At 38.4% G+C, this 13434-nt stretch overlaps 1 protein-coding gene across 5 annotated transcripts in view; it reads right to left on the reverse strand.

Annotated features, from left to right (window-relative positions):
• Positions 1–13434, reverse strand: part of STK3 (serine/threonine kinase 3) — a 228832-nt gene that overhangs the window by 68333 nt on the left and 147065 nt on the right. For all 5 annotated transcript variants that reach the window (XM_054708206.1, XM_054708205.1, XM_008148510.3 and 2 more), the window contains one exon: positions 5903–6095. In XM_054708206.1, the coding sequence (XP_054564181.1) occupies positions 5903–6095 (193 nt within the window). The remainder of the gene's footprint in view (positions 1–5902; positions 6096–13434) is intronic.

Consider the following 13434-nt stretch of genomic DNA (forward strand, 5'->3'; position numbering starts at 1 on the left):
TGAGGTGAGTTCATGGATCCAAAGCCAGGGTTTTCTTATAAATGAAGTTCACTGCTCCAGCCTGTGGAGATCTCTTCAGATCCTGATTCCATCTCAGAAGCTATTTTCATTTTGCTCCACTTCATGTCACTTGCAGCTCTAATGGGCTTTCAGTCTATAGCTTCATCAAGTTTTTATAAAAATGCTGACCCAGCCAGGGCAGAGGCCTGACCCCTACAGCACACAGTGAGAACTTTTCTGGTTGACTATTTATTACTTAACACTGTGCCACTGCCTCTGGCGAGCCTTCTTGTAGAGGCTGGGAATCTCAGCACTGCGTTTCCCAGAACTCCTTGCACCTTACCCTGGATAAGTACACTTTTCCCACAACCAGGAACGCAAGAAAGAAGGCAGAGGCCATGAGGCTGCTGCCTTAGTTATTTCCTCTGCCATGCACAGCTATGAAGACGTGGAGTTCCTTTTTATTAACAGCAGCATTCCAGCATCCAGGCACCAGCCTCCCAGGTGCTAAGGGGTGGCTGCCTTGGCAGTAGCTCTCTAATACCCGCACGGCCACAAGGATTGAGAGCATCTGGTTTACTGAACTCAACAGTGCCAACGGTAGCCTCTGGATTCATTGTCCTCACCGTACCAGTAGTAGCTGCATTGAAGGTCACTTTGGACTCCTGGAGGCCTAGCTTACATAGCCCTCGCCTCCAACCTCTCCACTGATTTATTAATGTCCACACTTCTGACTTAATCTGTATGTTTAAAATACCGAGAGTAGTTTCTGTTTCCTCCAATAATCCCTGACTGACACAAGCCCATTTGGGTATAACCGTTCAACCCTCAGAACTACCAACTAGGTCATATTACAGAGTGTCCACAAGGATATCATCAAAGACCTTGTCAAATACTTTTCCAAAATCCTAAAACACCAAGTCCAAACCCTACATTTTCTCTAATCTACAAGTTTAGCGATGCTGTCAAAAAAAAAAAAAGGCAATTATATTACTCTGATCTGATTTGTTTCCACGAAACTAAGTTAGCTCATAATGATCCAGGTCTCTTTTCCTAAAGAACTCACAGATGTTCTGGCTCCACCGCTGACTTGCTATGAAATCCTGAACAAGTCATTTATCATTCCCAAGTCTCAATTTCCTCAGTGGTGAATGGTAGTGACAATCCTACTTTACAGGGTCCTTGTGAGGAGTCAATAAAACAATGTATGGGAAGTCCTGAAAATAATGTTTGAGGAGTCAATAAAACAATGTATGGGAAGTCCTGAAAATAATGTTCGGCCCACAACTAGATGTTCATTTACAGACAGCTATAACTTGAGAAATTCACCTTTTTCTCTTTTCTAAAAAAAAAAAGTAAAATAAAATTTAAATTACTCTTTCATGCTTCCATGACACTTCACCCATTTTCTCAGAGATATCAAAGTTCACAAACAGTGAAATCTAATAGTTCTTCCACCTGCAACTTATCACAATACACACGACTGAGCATACTCCTAGTCGGGAGATGTCAGATCAGCTGAGTGTCTTTACCGTGCCATTCAAATCGTTCATATTTACGCTTGTGCTAATCTGTTCATTCTAGAGATCACTACTGTCTCTAGAATCCCCTCTGGCTATCTGACTGAATAAAGAGCGAGGTGTTGCAGGAGGCAGGGAAAGGTTGGAGCAAGAGTTTGCCTTGGGAAGGAAAAGAACAGAGCTGTTCACTGGCTCGGGTCTCCAGTCCCAGGAAGAGCAGGCCTCCCTGGCTGTGTGGGAAGCAGGGCTGACTCTCTGGACACTCCAGCTTTCCAAGGTGTTGGAAGGACAAACTGACAGAGTATCAGGTAAAGATTAATCTTTACTAACCTGCTGTATTTAAAGCACTCTGCTAGGTGCTAAATGTATTTACCTAAATTAATCCACACATACGCAGACAAATATACATCACTGAAGCTCAGAAAACATTAAGTCACACACAATTAAAAGTGGTCTGACTTTAAATCCCTGGCTCTTTTCCCTACACCGCATCATTTGTTCAGAAAATATTTAATGAACTCTTACTACTGTACTAGGTATTGTATTAAGCACTGGGAAAACAGTGGGGAATAAACAGATAATCGTACAGAAATAGGCAATTATAATACAGTGTGACAACTGCTATTCAGAGTAAAAGCATGAAGTGAGATGGTTGCCTATGGGAGGGGCACCCTTCTAACCTGGGTCAGTAGAGGAAGCAAACCTCTTAACTGAGCCTGAGAATTAGCCAAGGAAGCAGGAATCTAAACAAAGGGAGGTACTGGGCAGTGCAAAACAGAGGGATTTGGGCACATAAAACCCCAAAGGTAAGGATGAGTATTTTAAGAGCTGAGGAGCTAGAAGAAGACTAGAGACCTGAGAACAGAAAGGTGAACAGTAGGAATATACTGCCTTTTAGGCCATGGTGGGCTCTACACTAACTAAGAGCAATGGGGAGTCAGCGGAGGCCAAAAGCAACAAAGAGATGGTGAGATCTGTAAAGGGTAGGGGACTAAGACTGGCGGCAGGGGGTCAATTAGGAAGCATAAGGCTTGATGGTGATTCAATGATGGGGTAAAGGAAAAGAGAGGTTAAGAACAACTCTAATTTTCCTATCTTACTCCAAAGTCCACGTTTGAAACACCTGCACAGCTTCTCTAATTCTCACGTGATAACATTCCAGTTTTTCCTGTAAGTAGGAAGCAAGGCAATCTACGGAAACTGAGAGGAGAGGTGGCAGGAAGAGATTTAGTGAGGTCTAAAGTAGCCACTACGTAGCATGGGAAAGAGCTGAGCAGAGAGACACGGGCTACAGGAACATTCTGAGGGCCCAAATGGGGGTGAAGGCCAAGAACTGGTGGTCGCCATCTGTACATATGTGAGAATGTCTCCATCAGCACTCAGCAGCCACAGTGAAGATGCAGAGAAGATGGACAAATAGACTGGTCTATGGTCACGTTTGCCAGAAGAGGGAGAAAAGAAGACCAATAAGGTAGAGGCGGTAAGGAGAGAAGGAAGAGAGTAGCTAAAGCCATGAAACTAGCTTGTAACCTTACTGGAGAGTGTGGCGCTTCATCTGAAACCAACAAAGGATAGTCCTCTCAGTGCAACTGCAGCTCCCAATCCCGCCCCTGCTCTGTAAGACCAGAAACTATACCACAGAGACAGAGCTGAGTAGATCTGAGCTGAACAGGGTAAAAGGCTGAAATAACTGCTTTCCCAGAGTCACCCACAAAGAAATAACCTCTACTATCTCATCAATTTCATGACAATGGATTCCTTGACCTGAGCCTAATCTACTCTCTTTCAGGACAAAAACTCTTGAATGTTGATTTACTTAATGACAATCAATCTACTTATACCCACTGTTAACCATTCATAATTCTCCCTGACATTCACCCATCTGGATAACGTAGAGATCTCTGTGTAAACACTTGCTGTTGCCAGATTGTGAAAGATCTTGGTTACCCAGCTGGATCCTGCCCATAGATGGATAAAGAGGAGGCCTGAGAGAGATGTGAATGGGAAGAATGGGAGGGGAGGGCAGAAGTAATGCTGTCACTGCTGAAAATATATTTGGAGAGTTCTTCTTGGGACATGCCCTCAGGTCCATGCCATTTGTTTTAGAAAGAGAAAGAAAGATATTAATATTTTATTAAGTGTTAGCTATTGGTTTTTTAAAAATACAATTCAACGCCAACAAGAATCTGCAAGTTCGGGTGTGATGAAGGAAACTTTATGCAGTGATACAGCATGACCATAGAGCAGCCCTGGGGCCAGGAGGCCCTGGGGGCAGGACCCTCTCCAGCGAGACAGCTCTGCTCTGCTCCGCTAAGGTCTGCTCTGTGCTGGTCTACTCCTCAGTGGAAAGGGAAAGTGCACTCCCATGCCATTTTTTTAAAAAAACATCAAATTCTAAATATTTTTTGTCACTTTTGCCTACTTTCCTTCAAAAGATCTTTTGATAATTTTGCTTCCTAGAGTCAAATCAACACACTTTTCCAGAAGTAAGGAAAACAGGTTTGTAATTTCACATGCCTGGGCAATCCAGGCATGTGACCCGACTGGGAATTGAACCCGTAGCCTTTTTTTGGTATACAAGACTACGCTCCAACCAGCTGAGCCACCCGGCCAGGGCACTGCTATGATCTTTTTAGGGAACAAAAACACTAAGGACACGTTAGCAAATGAGGCTTTGACTGTTGACATAACCTGGGAGCTCATACCAATGAATCTAAGAAGTTTTAAAAAAGATTTAGATCCTAAGGAAAAACAAAAAGTAATTATGTGGTTTCAGGAAAAGTTCAGCTTCAGTAACTTCTTCACCTTTTTTACTGTTGCTATACTACCGGATGACAATCCCTGGGGTCACATTACTGGATTTTGGGGAACATTACAGAATGATGTCTAAATTGCAGAAACTTAAAATACACTCAAAGCTGACTCATGGGATTTAAAACTTGCAGAAGCACATAAAACAACTGAAACTATATAAACCATTATCTGATCAACTTAAATATGGGCTTTTAATAAGATCTCAAGAATATGATCATATAAACAAGAACATACTGAAATTTCGTTTCAATATGATTTTCAAAAAAATCATACTTAGGACATAAAATTATAACATCTAGTGAATGATTTCTGTGGCTATCAAAGCTAAAAGTCACTACACAAAATATATGGAAATCTGTGATGTAATTTAATTCTGATAAATTGTCATCACATATCTCTTCCTTGAAACATAACATTCTAACATGAACTAGATTCCATAAAGACTTACATTTTTAAATAATTTTTATATGCTGATGACCAGCTATATGACTGCATGGAAAAGTTGTTTATGCAGTTTCATAGGGAGTTCAGTAGCTCACTAGAGATGCAAGAAAGCACTCAATGATCATCTAAATGTCTGCTAAAAGTCAGAAAGTCTAATTAAAAACCTGTATCAGCATGTAGAAAAATGACATAAAATGTCTCATAAGGTCCTCTTGATCTACAGGGCACAGGACTTGTATCACAACACGAGCTGGCTTTGGAGGCCACAAGACCATCCAGAGCAGCTGGGTAAGCATCTCAGGGGAGCAGAAAGCCTATCCTAGTCAGCAGCCTGGCTAGGAATTTCAGGAAACCCAAGACTTAGGCTGCTTTCCAGAGCAAAGTCTCGGAAGACCCACCAGTTGTGGGATATAGAAAATTCATTACCCCCACCTCCCATGGTTAACTATATGGCAAACACACACACACACACACACACACACACATACATATATGCATATATACACATATATAAATAAAAGGAGTGCTAGTCTGTGAGACTTTATCTTCACCACTCTGGAAGTAACAGACATCAGAGAGAATGTCTTAGTCATTTTAGCCCCCGCAATACCCCTGGCACTGTGCCTCACACATGACAAGCAGTAGTAAATATGCACTAAACTAAATTTTATGCATGAATTTCCCTATCTCTTGAGCCTTATTTCTATTGTTCCACATCGGCCCTATTTCCTCTAACTTGCACCCTCTGTATCACTGTGCAGTTTAACTGATAATTTAGACAACATGAAATATTACGTTGTATTTACTGGAACAGAATTTTTGATTCACTTTTTCTTATTGGAAAAGTAAATAAAAACACTATCTTTTATCTGTAAAACACTATACAAATTAAATTATGTTATGGGTAAGCATTCTTCAACAAAAAAGTTCCATAATCCTAAACTAGAGATGTGCTTTCTGCTATCTTAAAAAAAAACTATTTTAAAAATTTATTAGTGTTAAATAAAGCAAAGAAACAAAAATTTCCACGCTGGCTATAAAAAGTAATACAGAACTATTCTGGTTTCTATGGACGTATACTTTCAAAATAGAAAATTAATATTCAATGGAAAAAAGCCACATACTTTTCATGGTTCCATCTTCTTCTTCTTCATCCTCACTGTTTATAACCATGGTCCCCAAGTCAGACTCTAACATCGTGCTGTTATGCTCAATCATGGTCTGGGCGCCTTCGCTCATGGTGCTCGTGGCCCTCATGGTGCCCACACTTTCCGAGCTGGTCTTCACCATGGTGTGGGAGTCCAGCTCATCTTCATCCTGCAAGAAGAACACGGCAGTGAAGGAAGGCTTTCTTAAGACAGCTGGATTTCTTAATTCTCAACATATTTTTACTCATGAAAAATACTATTACTGCTAATTTCAATATAAGGATACACATACAAATGTTATCCAGAGAGCCAAAGTTATCCAAAAGAACCTAAAGCTTTAGGTAATTAAAGCTAACTCAATAGAAATTGATGAAATAGAAGGCAGTTAGCTATTTTTAAAATAAGGGTCGAAATATGTAAATTATCAACAAATGCATAACAAAGAATACAGTGACAAAATAAACAAACAAAAGAGAGCACATTAAAGACAGAACATGTTGACACTTATTATAACAGCTATAAAATTTATAACCTTATACAAAGGCAATTAGCTTTTTAAAAAAATATACGCATAACATAAAATTTAACATTTTAATCATTTTTCAGTATATAGTTCTGTAACAATGAGTACATTCATAGTGTTGTGCAATCATCACCTACGCCAATTTCACTACACCCAGAACTTTTTCATCATACCAAACAGAAATTCTGTACCCCAGTCTGCCCTTCCCCAAATACCTGATAACTTCTATTCTACTCTCTCTCACTATGAATCCTATTTTCCCAAAGTTCAACCTGAGTCCCTAGCTACCAAAAACTCCTATCATGCTATGCTCATTCAGTCTCTCTCTCTGCTCATGCCTTCTTCTCTACCCAGAATTATCTTTCTTCTCTATTCATTTTAACTAAATTATACCTAGTCCCAGATCAAGTATGTATTACCTTCAGGGCTAATTCAGTCTTTACTAATTACTCTCTTTTCCAATCTGTAGAATTTATAATCTGCATTACACACGTTTACATTTAAATTTATGATCTCATATTGTAACTGTCTGTAAAGTCCTTTCTAAACATACGTATCATATAGATAAGAATGCCTTACGGTACTTCTGACTTTACTAAAGTGTTTCATTCAGTATCCTGTTATACAGTAAACATTAATTATATATTTACTTTTTCACAGAATTATAAAATCAGGGACCTTTAGTAATTCAAACCTTCATTTTATATGTGAAAAAAACTGAGGCCCACAGAAAGTAAGAGATTTCCCCAAGGCCACACACATATTTAGTAGAAGTGAAAACAAAACAAAACAAAAACCGTAGAACTTGAACTAAAATGAGTCCCTTCATTTCTTAGTCCATTATTTCACTAAATACATGTACTTAGTTACATTTAAGTTTTGATCTACTTGAATGCTTAAGTTAGAGGCACAGGCTTACAATTTTAACAGCTATGTCACCAGCTCCTATTCCCAGAGTCCCATGAAAATTATTTGGTCACTCCTAGTCAAAGCCACGATCTTCTCCCATTCGGCTTATTAAAACAGCCTCCTAACAGTTTTCACTGCTTCCAACTCTTGCCCTCTTTAATCTCCCACACAAAAGGCAGACTGATCCTTTCAAAAGACAAATCACATCGTGTTACTCTCCTGCCCAAAACACTGCATTTGGCTTCCCATCACACTTAGAATAATATCCAAAATCTCTGTCATAGCCAAATGTGATCTGGCCCAGTAATATTTGCCAATCCCATCTCCTATCACATTCCTTCTCACTCATCAAGTTCCAGCCATGCTGGCTTGTTTGCTGTTTCTTGAGCATTCTAAGCATATTCCTCCTCCAGCCTTTAAGTTGGCTTGTCTCTCAGCCTGGAATACCCTTCCACACCAGCTCGATCCTTTACTTAAATCAAGTCTCTCTTTAGACGTTACTGCTGTAGTGCAGCTTTTCTGACCACCAATCTAAAACTGAAGTCTCCATCATTCTTCTATCCTTCTCTATTCTTTATAGTCTGAACCTGGCTTCTCCACCACTAGAATGTATGGTTAATAAAGGCAGAATACTTCTTTTTCACTGATGAATCCACAGTGCTTAGAATACCTGGCACACAGTGGGTATTTGACAAAAAATTTATTTAATGAATGAATCAATTTATATTTTCACTCATTAACTTATTCAGTGGAACGGACAACAGGGGGGTGGTGGCATGGGTGGGGAGGAGTTTGGGATGGGAATGGGGGGATGAGAACAAATATGTGATACCTTAATCAATAAAGAAATTTAAAAAAATTTATTCAATGAACATTTATTGCACATTTACATGTTAAGCCATGAACCAGGCATTGAGATCAATGAATTACAAGGTATTCTAAGTGCTGTAAGAAAAGTGCTGGCAAGTACAATGGGAGTATCAAGAATAGAGCCTCTGGCTCTGCCTTTAGTAAGTGAAGAAAGCCTCACAGAGAAGGCTGCCTTTAAATCAGGTTTTGAAGGATGAACAGACTAGGTATGTAACATATATAAATAACTTTGAGTGGGTACTTTACAGTACAACTTCTCTCTTACAGTAGAACTACTCAGCTCAAAAACGAGAGATTGAATTAGGTGCCATACTTTTATATTGCCATGGCACCTTGTGCTTTTGCTGATCATACACTTATGACACAATACTGTAGTTGTCTGTACATCTGACTTGTCCAAATATCCCATTAGTATCTAAAATCTATAAGGGCAGTAACCAGATCTTGTTAACAGTTATATTCCTGGCATCCAGTACAAAGCCGTAGTCTAATTATGTAATCTATTAAATGAATGGTAAAGCCCTCACTTTGAGGTGGTGCTAAAACACAGAACTAAGGACAATGCCATGTAAGGTTCTAGTGTGGAGCTTTATTTAAACCTACTTATTATTTTAAAAGATAGAATGACTACTGAAGAAACTTTGGGAAGAAAATAATGCTATTAACTGGAATTACATTTAATCATTAATCTAACGATTAAAATAGTCATCATCAATGAGTTATTAACACTATGCTTAGGATTTATTGTAGGCTACTCCAATTTTACCCTCTTATTAATCCTGTGAGATATTATTATCCTCATTGTACAAATAATACACCTGAAGTTTAAATGAGTCTAATAATTTATCCAAGGTCATAATGCAACAAATAAGTGGAGGAGCAAGGATTCTAACCAGGTCATTCTAATTCGAAAGCCCAAGATCTAATTTCCAATTGCATAAGGCTTTTAAGTTATCTACAGAATTTCTCAAGTCTAATTTAATTTATATTACAGGTTAGCTAGAGCACTTTTCATTTTGCTTAGTTAAGAGATGAAGAAACGCCCGGCCAGCGTGGCTAAGTGGTTGAGCGTTGACCTATGAACCAGGAAGTCACAATTCCATTCCCGGTCAGGACACATGCCAGGGTTGCGGGTTCAATACCCGGTGTATAGTATGTAGGAGGTGCTGATTAATGATTCTGTCTCATCATTAATGTTTCTATCTCTCTCTGAAATCAATAAAAACATTTAATAAAAAAAGAGATGAAGAAACTGACATACATAAATAAACTGATTTGTACTTTGTGTTCAAAAAGCAAACTTTACAAAAAGTTGGGATTTACTCTTCCCAATAGATCCCACTGAAGCGGGAGCGAGTAAGCGAGGGAGGGAAAAGTTGGATATTCTATCAGTTCTTTTTAAAAATCTACTGCTGGATTAATATTTTATCGTGGTTACAACCAGTTTATTCCCAAAACACTAAATCTATTTTTATATGTGTGAGTCATTGTCTTTTATCCTTATAAGATTCAGTGCTGTGACCATTAAACTTAACAAGAAACATAACATCTGGTTGGTGTGAAATAATACTTTGAGTCTTCCTATGAAAGGGATAATGAAGCCTGCACCTCTGGATTCACACAATTGGCTTAGATAATCTGTAAAATTATAAAAACATTGAATCAAGTTTGGAATTATTGCTTTACTGTTTATTATTATTATTTTGTTAATCCTCACTTAAGAATGTATTTTTTCCATTTAATTTTTGAGAGAGAGGGAGGGAGGGGGAAAGGGGGAAAGACGAGAGAGAGAGAGAGAGAGAGAGAGAGAGAGAGAGAGAGAGAGAGAGAGAGAGGAGAGAGAGAGAGAAGAGAGAGAGAGAGAGAGAGAGAGAGAGAGAGAGAGAGGAGAGAGAGAGAGAAGAGAGAGAGAGAGAGAGAGAGAGAGAGAGAGAGAGAGAGAGAGAGAGAGAAACAGCAATGTGAGAAATACATTGATTGGTTAACTCCTACATACCTTATCTGGGACTGGGGACCAAAGCTGTAACTCAGGTACGTGCCCTTGACCAGGAATCAAACCTGAGACCCTTTGGTGTGTAAGCTGATGCTCTTCTCTGAGCCACACTGGCCAGGGCTTATTTTTACTTGCAGAGTCACTTTGCTAAAGGATGCTAATCTAATTTACAAATTGTCAGTAAAAAAAAGCAATGAAAAAAAGTGAGCACTCAATTCACTAATGAGACGATGGCACTCAAACAGTAATTAATGAAGTCCAGATGGAATGAGAACTGGTTTGTATGAAATTAGAAAACTCATTGGTGATGGTATTAAAAACTCTTCAGCAACACCTTCTACTTTTTGAAAATCATTAATTCTGAAAAACTTGATATTATACATTATTGTTAAAATTTCATTTGATACTTTTTACTTATAATAAAATATTTACAAAGTTTTTCTAAAGCTATACTTCATTTATATGTACTCTGTGATTCCTCATAGAAGAAAAGCAGAAGAAAAACATGTTGATACTTCATAGAAAAAGGTCTGCAGAACAGATGCTTCCCACTGTAGAAAGCAGCCAATTCCAGTAAGGAATACAATAGCATTTTCAATCAGTGGTCATCATGTGCCAGGAATGCAAAACAGAGTACTGATGGTAATCCAGGTTATGAATCATAAAATCCACATGGAATACAAATATTTGAAAACATTATTAGGAAATCCTACTCCATTGCTAAGACAGATTTATGCTACAACAGTCTGAGAAATAATCAGAGACTACATTAGGTATCTTTACATTTGCAATACCTACTACCTTAAAGGATTGGCAACTACTACTTGTCTGATTTTAAGGATATTAACACAAATGTTTTAGAAAGCATTTGTCATTTGCAACATTGAGATTGTTCAACTATTCTTAAATAGATATCTTTCTCATTGAAAAAATTCTTATTTTATTTCTCTTCCTAAAATAATATTAAATACATCTGTATTGCCAATGCAATCCATAACAGAACATTATCAGTACAGAGAGCAATTTTCAACCAATGTGCCCCAAGAATTTTTAAAACATGAAATACCTGGGTAATTTAGTCAGGGGCACTGACCTCTTTTCCCTTTGACTGTTAAATTAAAAAAATGACAACAGCCAACACAACAATAGCCATCTGGTGTGAATGCCCTATCCTTTAAAAAAATATATATATATGTATACACACACACACACACACACACACATAATTGATTTCAGAGAGAGAGAGAGAGAGAGAGAGAGAGAGAGAGAGAGAGAGAGAGAGAGAAACATTGACGATGAGAGAGAATCATTGATCTGCTGCCTCCTACGTGCCTCCCCAATGGGGACCAAGCCCACAACCCAGGCATATGCCCTGACTGGGAATCGAACCGTGACCTCCTGGTTCATAGGTTAATGCTTAACCACTGAGCCATGACAGCCGGGTTAAATGCCCTATCTTGAACCATAAATATATAGGTCATATAATAAAGTTGTATCTTACTGGTCGTGTCACATAATAAGGTTGTGTCTGATTGGTTAATTCTTGGCACCAGAAATCCTTATACAAAAGTATAGGCTCCTGACTTTTTAAAAAGTTACTTTGGAGCAAAAAAGAGCAGGAAATTGCTATTATTATTACTTTTTTGTAAATCAATCAAAATTATACCTACTTTTTTGTCAGATTGGCAAAAAATATAACATTTTTTGGTGTGCTGTGAATTTTAGCAATTAGTTTATGTGTGCCATGAGATTAAAAAGGTTGAAACTCAATAGTATAGAGCAGTGATCCTCATGGCTTTCATTCAACTAAATAATTCTAATGAGTATGCATTCTACTACCGCATGAAAAAAATTATTTTCAGGGAAAAAAATGAATGTGTTAGATATATAAGTGAACCAATTACATAAAACGTTGCAATATTACAGTTTGTCCAGATTACTTAAAACCTCTCAGAGGTGCTAATCAGGGATGGCACTGACAGCAAACAAACATAACAAACATGCTATAAATGCATCACTGAGCTTTTAATATAATGAGGGAATCCCCACGGCCCCAAACTGATCTGGAAACAGAGTGAAAATAAACTAAATCTGACCTGAGGGCTGCCTGAGGGGCCTGTGATGATGGGGTATCTGTTTTAGTGGATAAAGGGGAACAAGAAACACATTTGGGGGTTCTCTCTAACGTAGAACTGAAACCCCTGTTAGAGATTGGGACTCTTGAAGGTCTATATCCTCAGTGAAAAGATGAACAGGAAAAAAATGTACTCCGAGGTGAAGGAGATGACATGCAAACTTGTCTGTCTCCCGTGCGCTACAGGTAAAGATGAGGAGTGGACTGGTGATGGTGCTTCCCTTTACAATGTGCAGGCATGGGCTTGGGCTTTCTAACACTATCCTCATGATCTATGTGGACAGACCCCATATTGAGAAATTAACCTAAAGCAGTCCCAGTACCGAAACATCCCAAGGGCTGATGGAGACAAAAACCTACACTACACGGATTCATACCCATCCTTGACTCACAGAACTCACATCATTCAGAGATAAAACACAGCTAAACTTGAGCTCACAATCCACAAGATAAACAATGAGTAAACAGGTTACTGAGAATGAGTAGAAACAAGACACAACAGAATTAAGATTCCCTTGCTACTAAGAATTACATTAGTCCCCTGAGGAAGCTGGATCTTTCTAAGATAAAGCTTTCTAGGAGAAAGACAGGAAAGAGTAGATTTTAAAAAATAACATTCTAGAGCAAAGATATTTGCCTTGCTAAAAAAATAAATAAATAACATTCTAGATTTAAAAAAGATAACAAACACAAAGGTAGAAATACTCCAGCTAGCATGGAAAACAGTGAGTTTGGTTGCATTAAGGGATGGCCTACAGCTTATAGAGTGCTTTACGCAGTGGGAAACAGCATAAATTGCTGGGCAGAGGAGTGATGGGAACCTGGGAAACTAAAGGATGAATTAAAGAAGACTGGAGACAGAAAGCCTGGAATCAGAAGGTTATTACTGAAATCCAGATTTGAGGTAATGAGAGCCTATCCTAAGAAGGGTCACAGAGAAACAGAAATGACAAGTCAAATCTGAAAGAAATCATGAAAGAATCAAAATATTCTAGAAACTTGCTGGACAAATATAATGGCTCAAAGATAACTCCACTATTATGAACCTAAAGAGACCAAACTGACTCTGAAGAGAAAAT

This window comes from Eptesicus fuscus, chromosome 19, assembly GCF_027574615.1.
Source record: "Eptesicus fuscus isolate TK198812 chromosome 19, DD_ASM_mEF_20220401, whole genome shotgun sequence".
NCBI classification, from domain to species: Eukaryota; Metazoa; Chordata; class Mammalia; order Chiroptera; family Vespertilionidae; genus Eptesicus; species Eptesicus fuscus.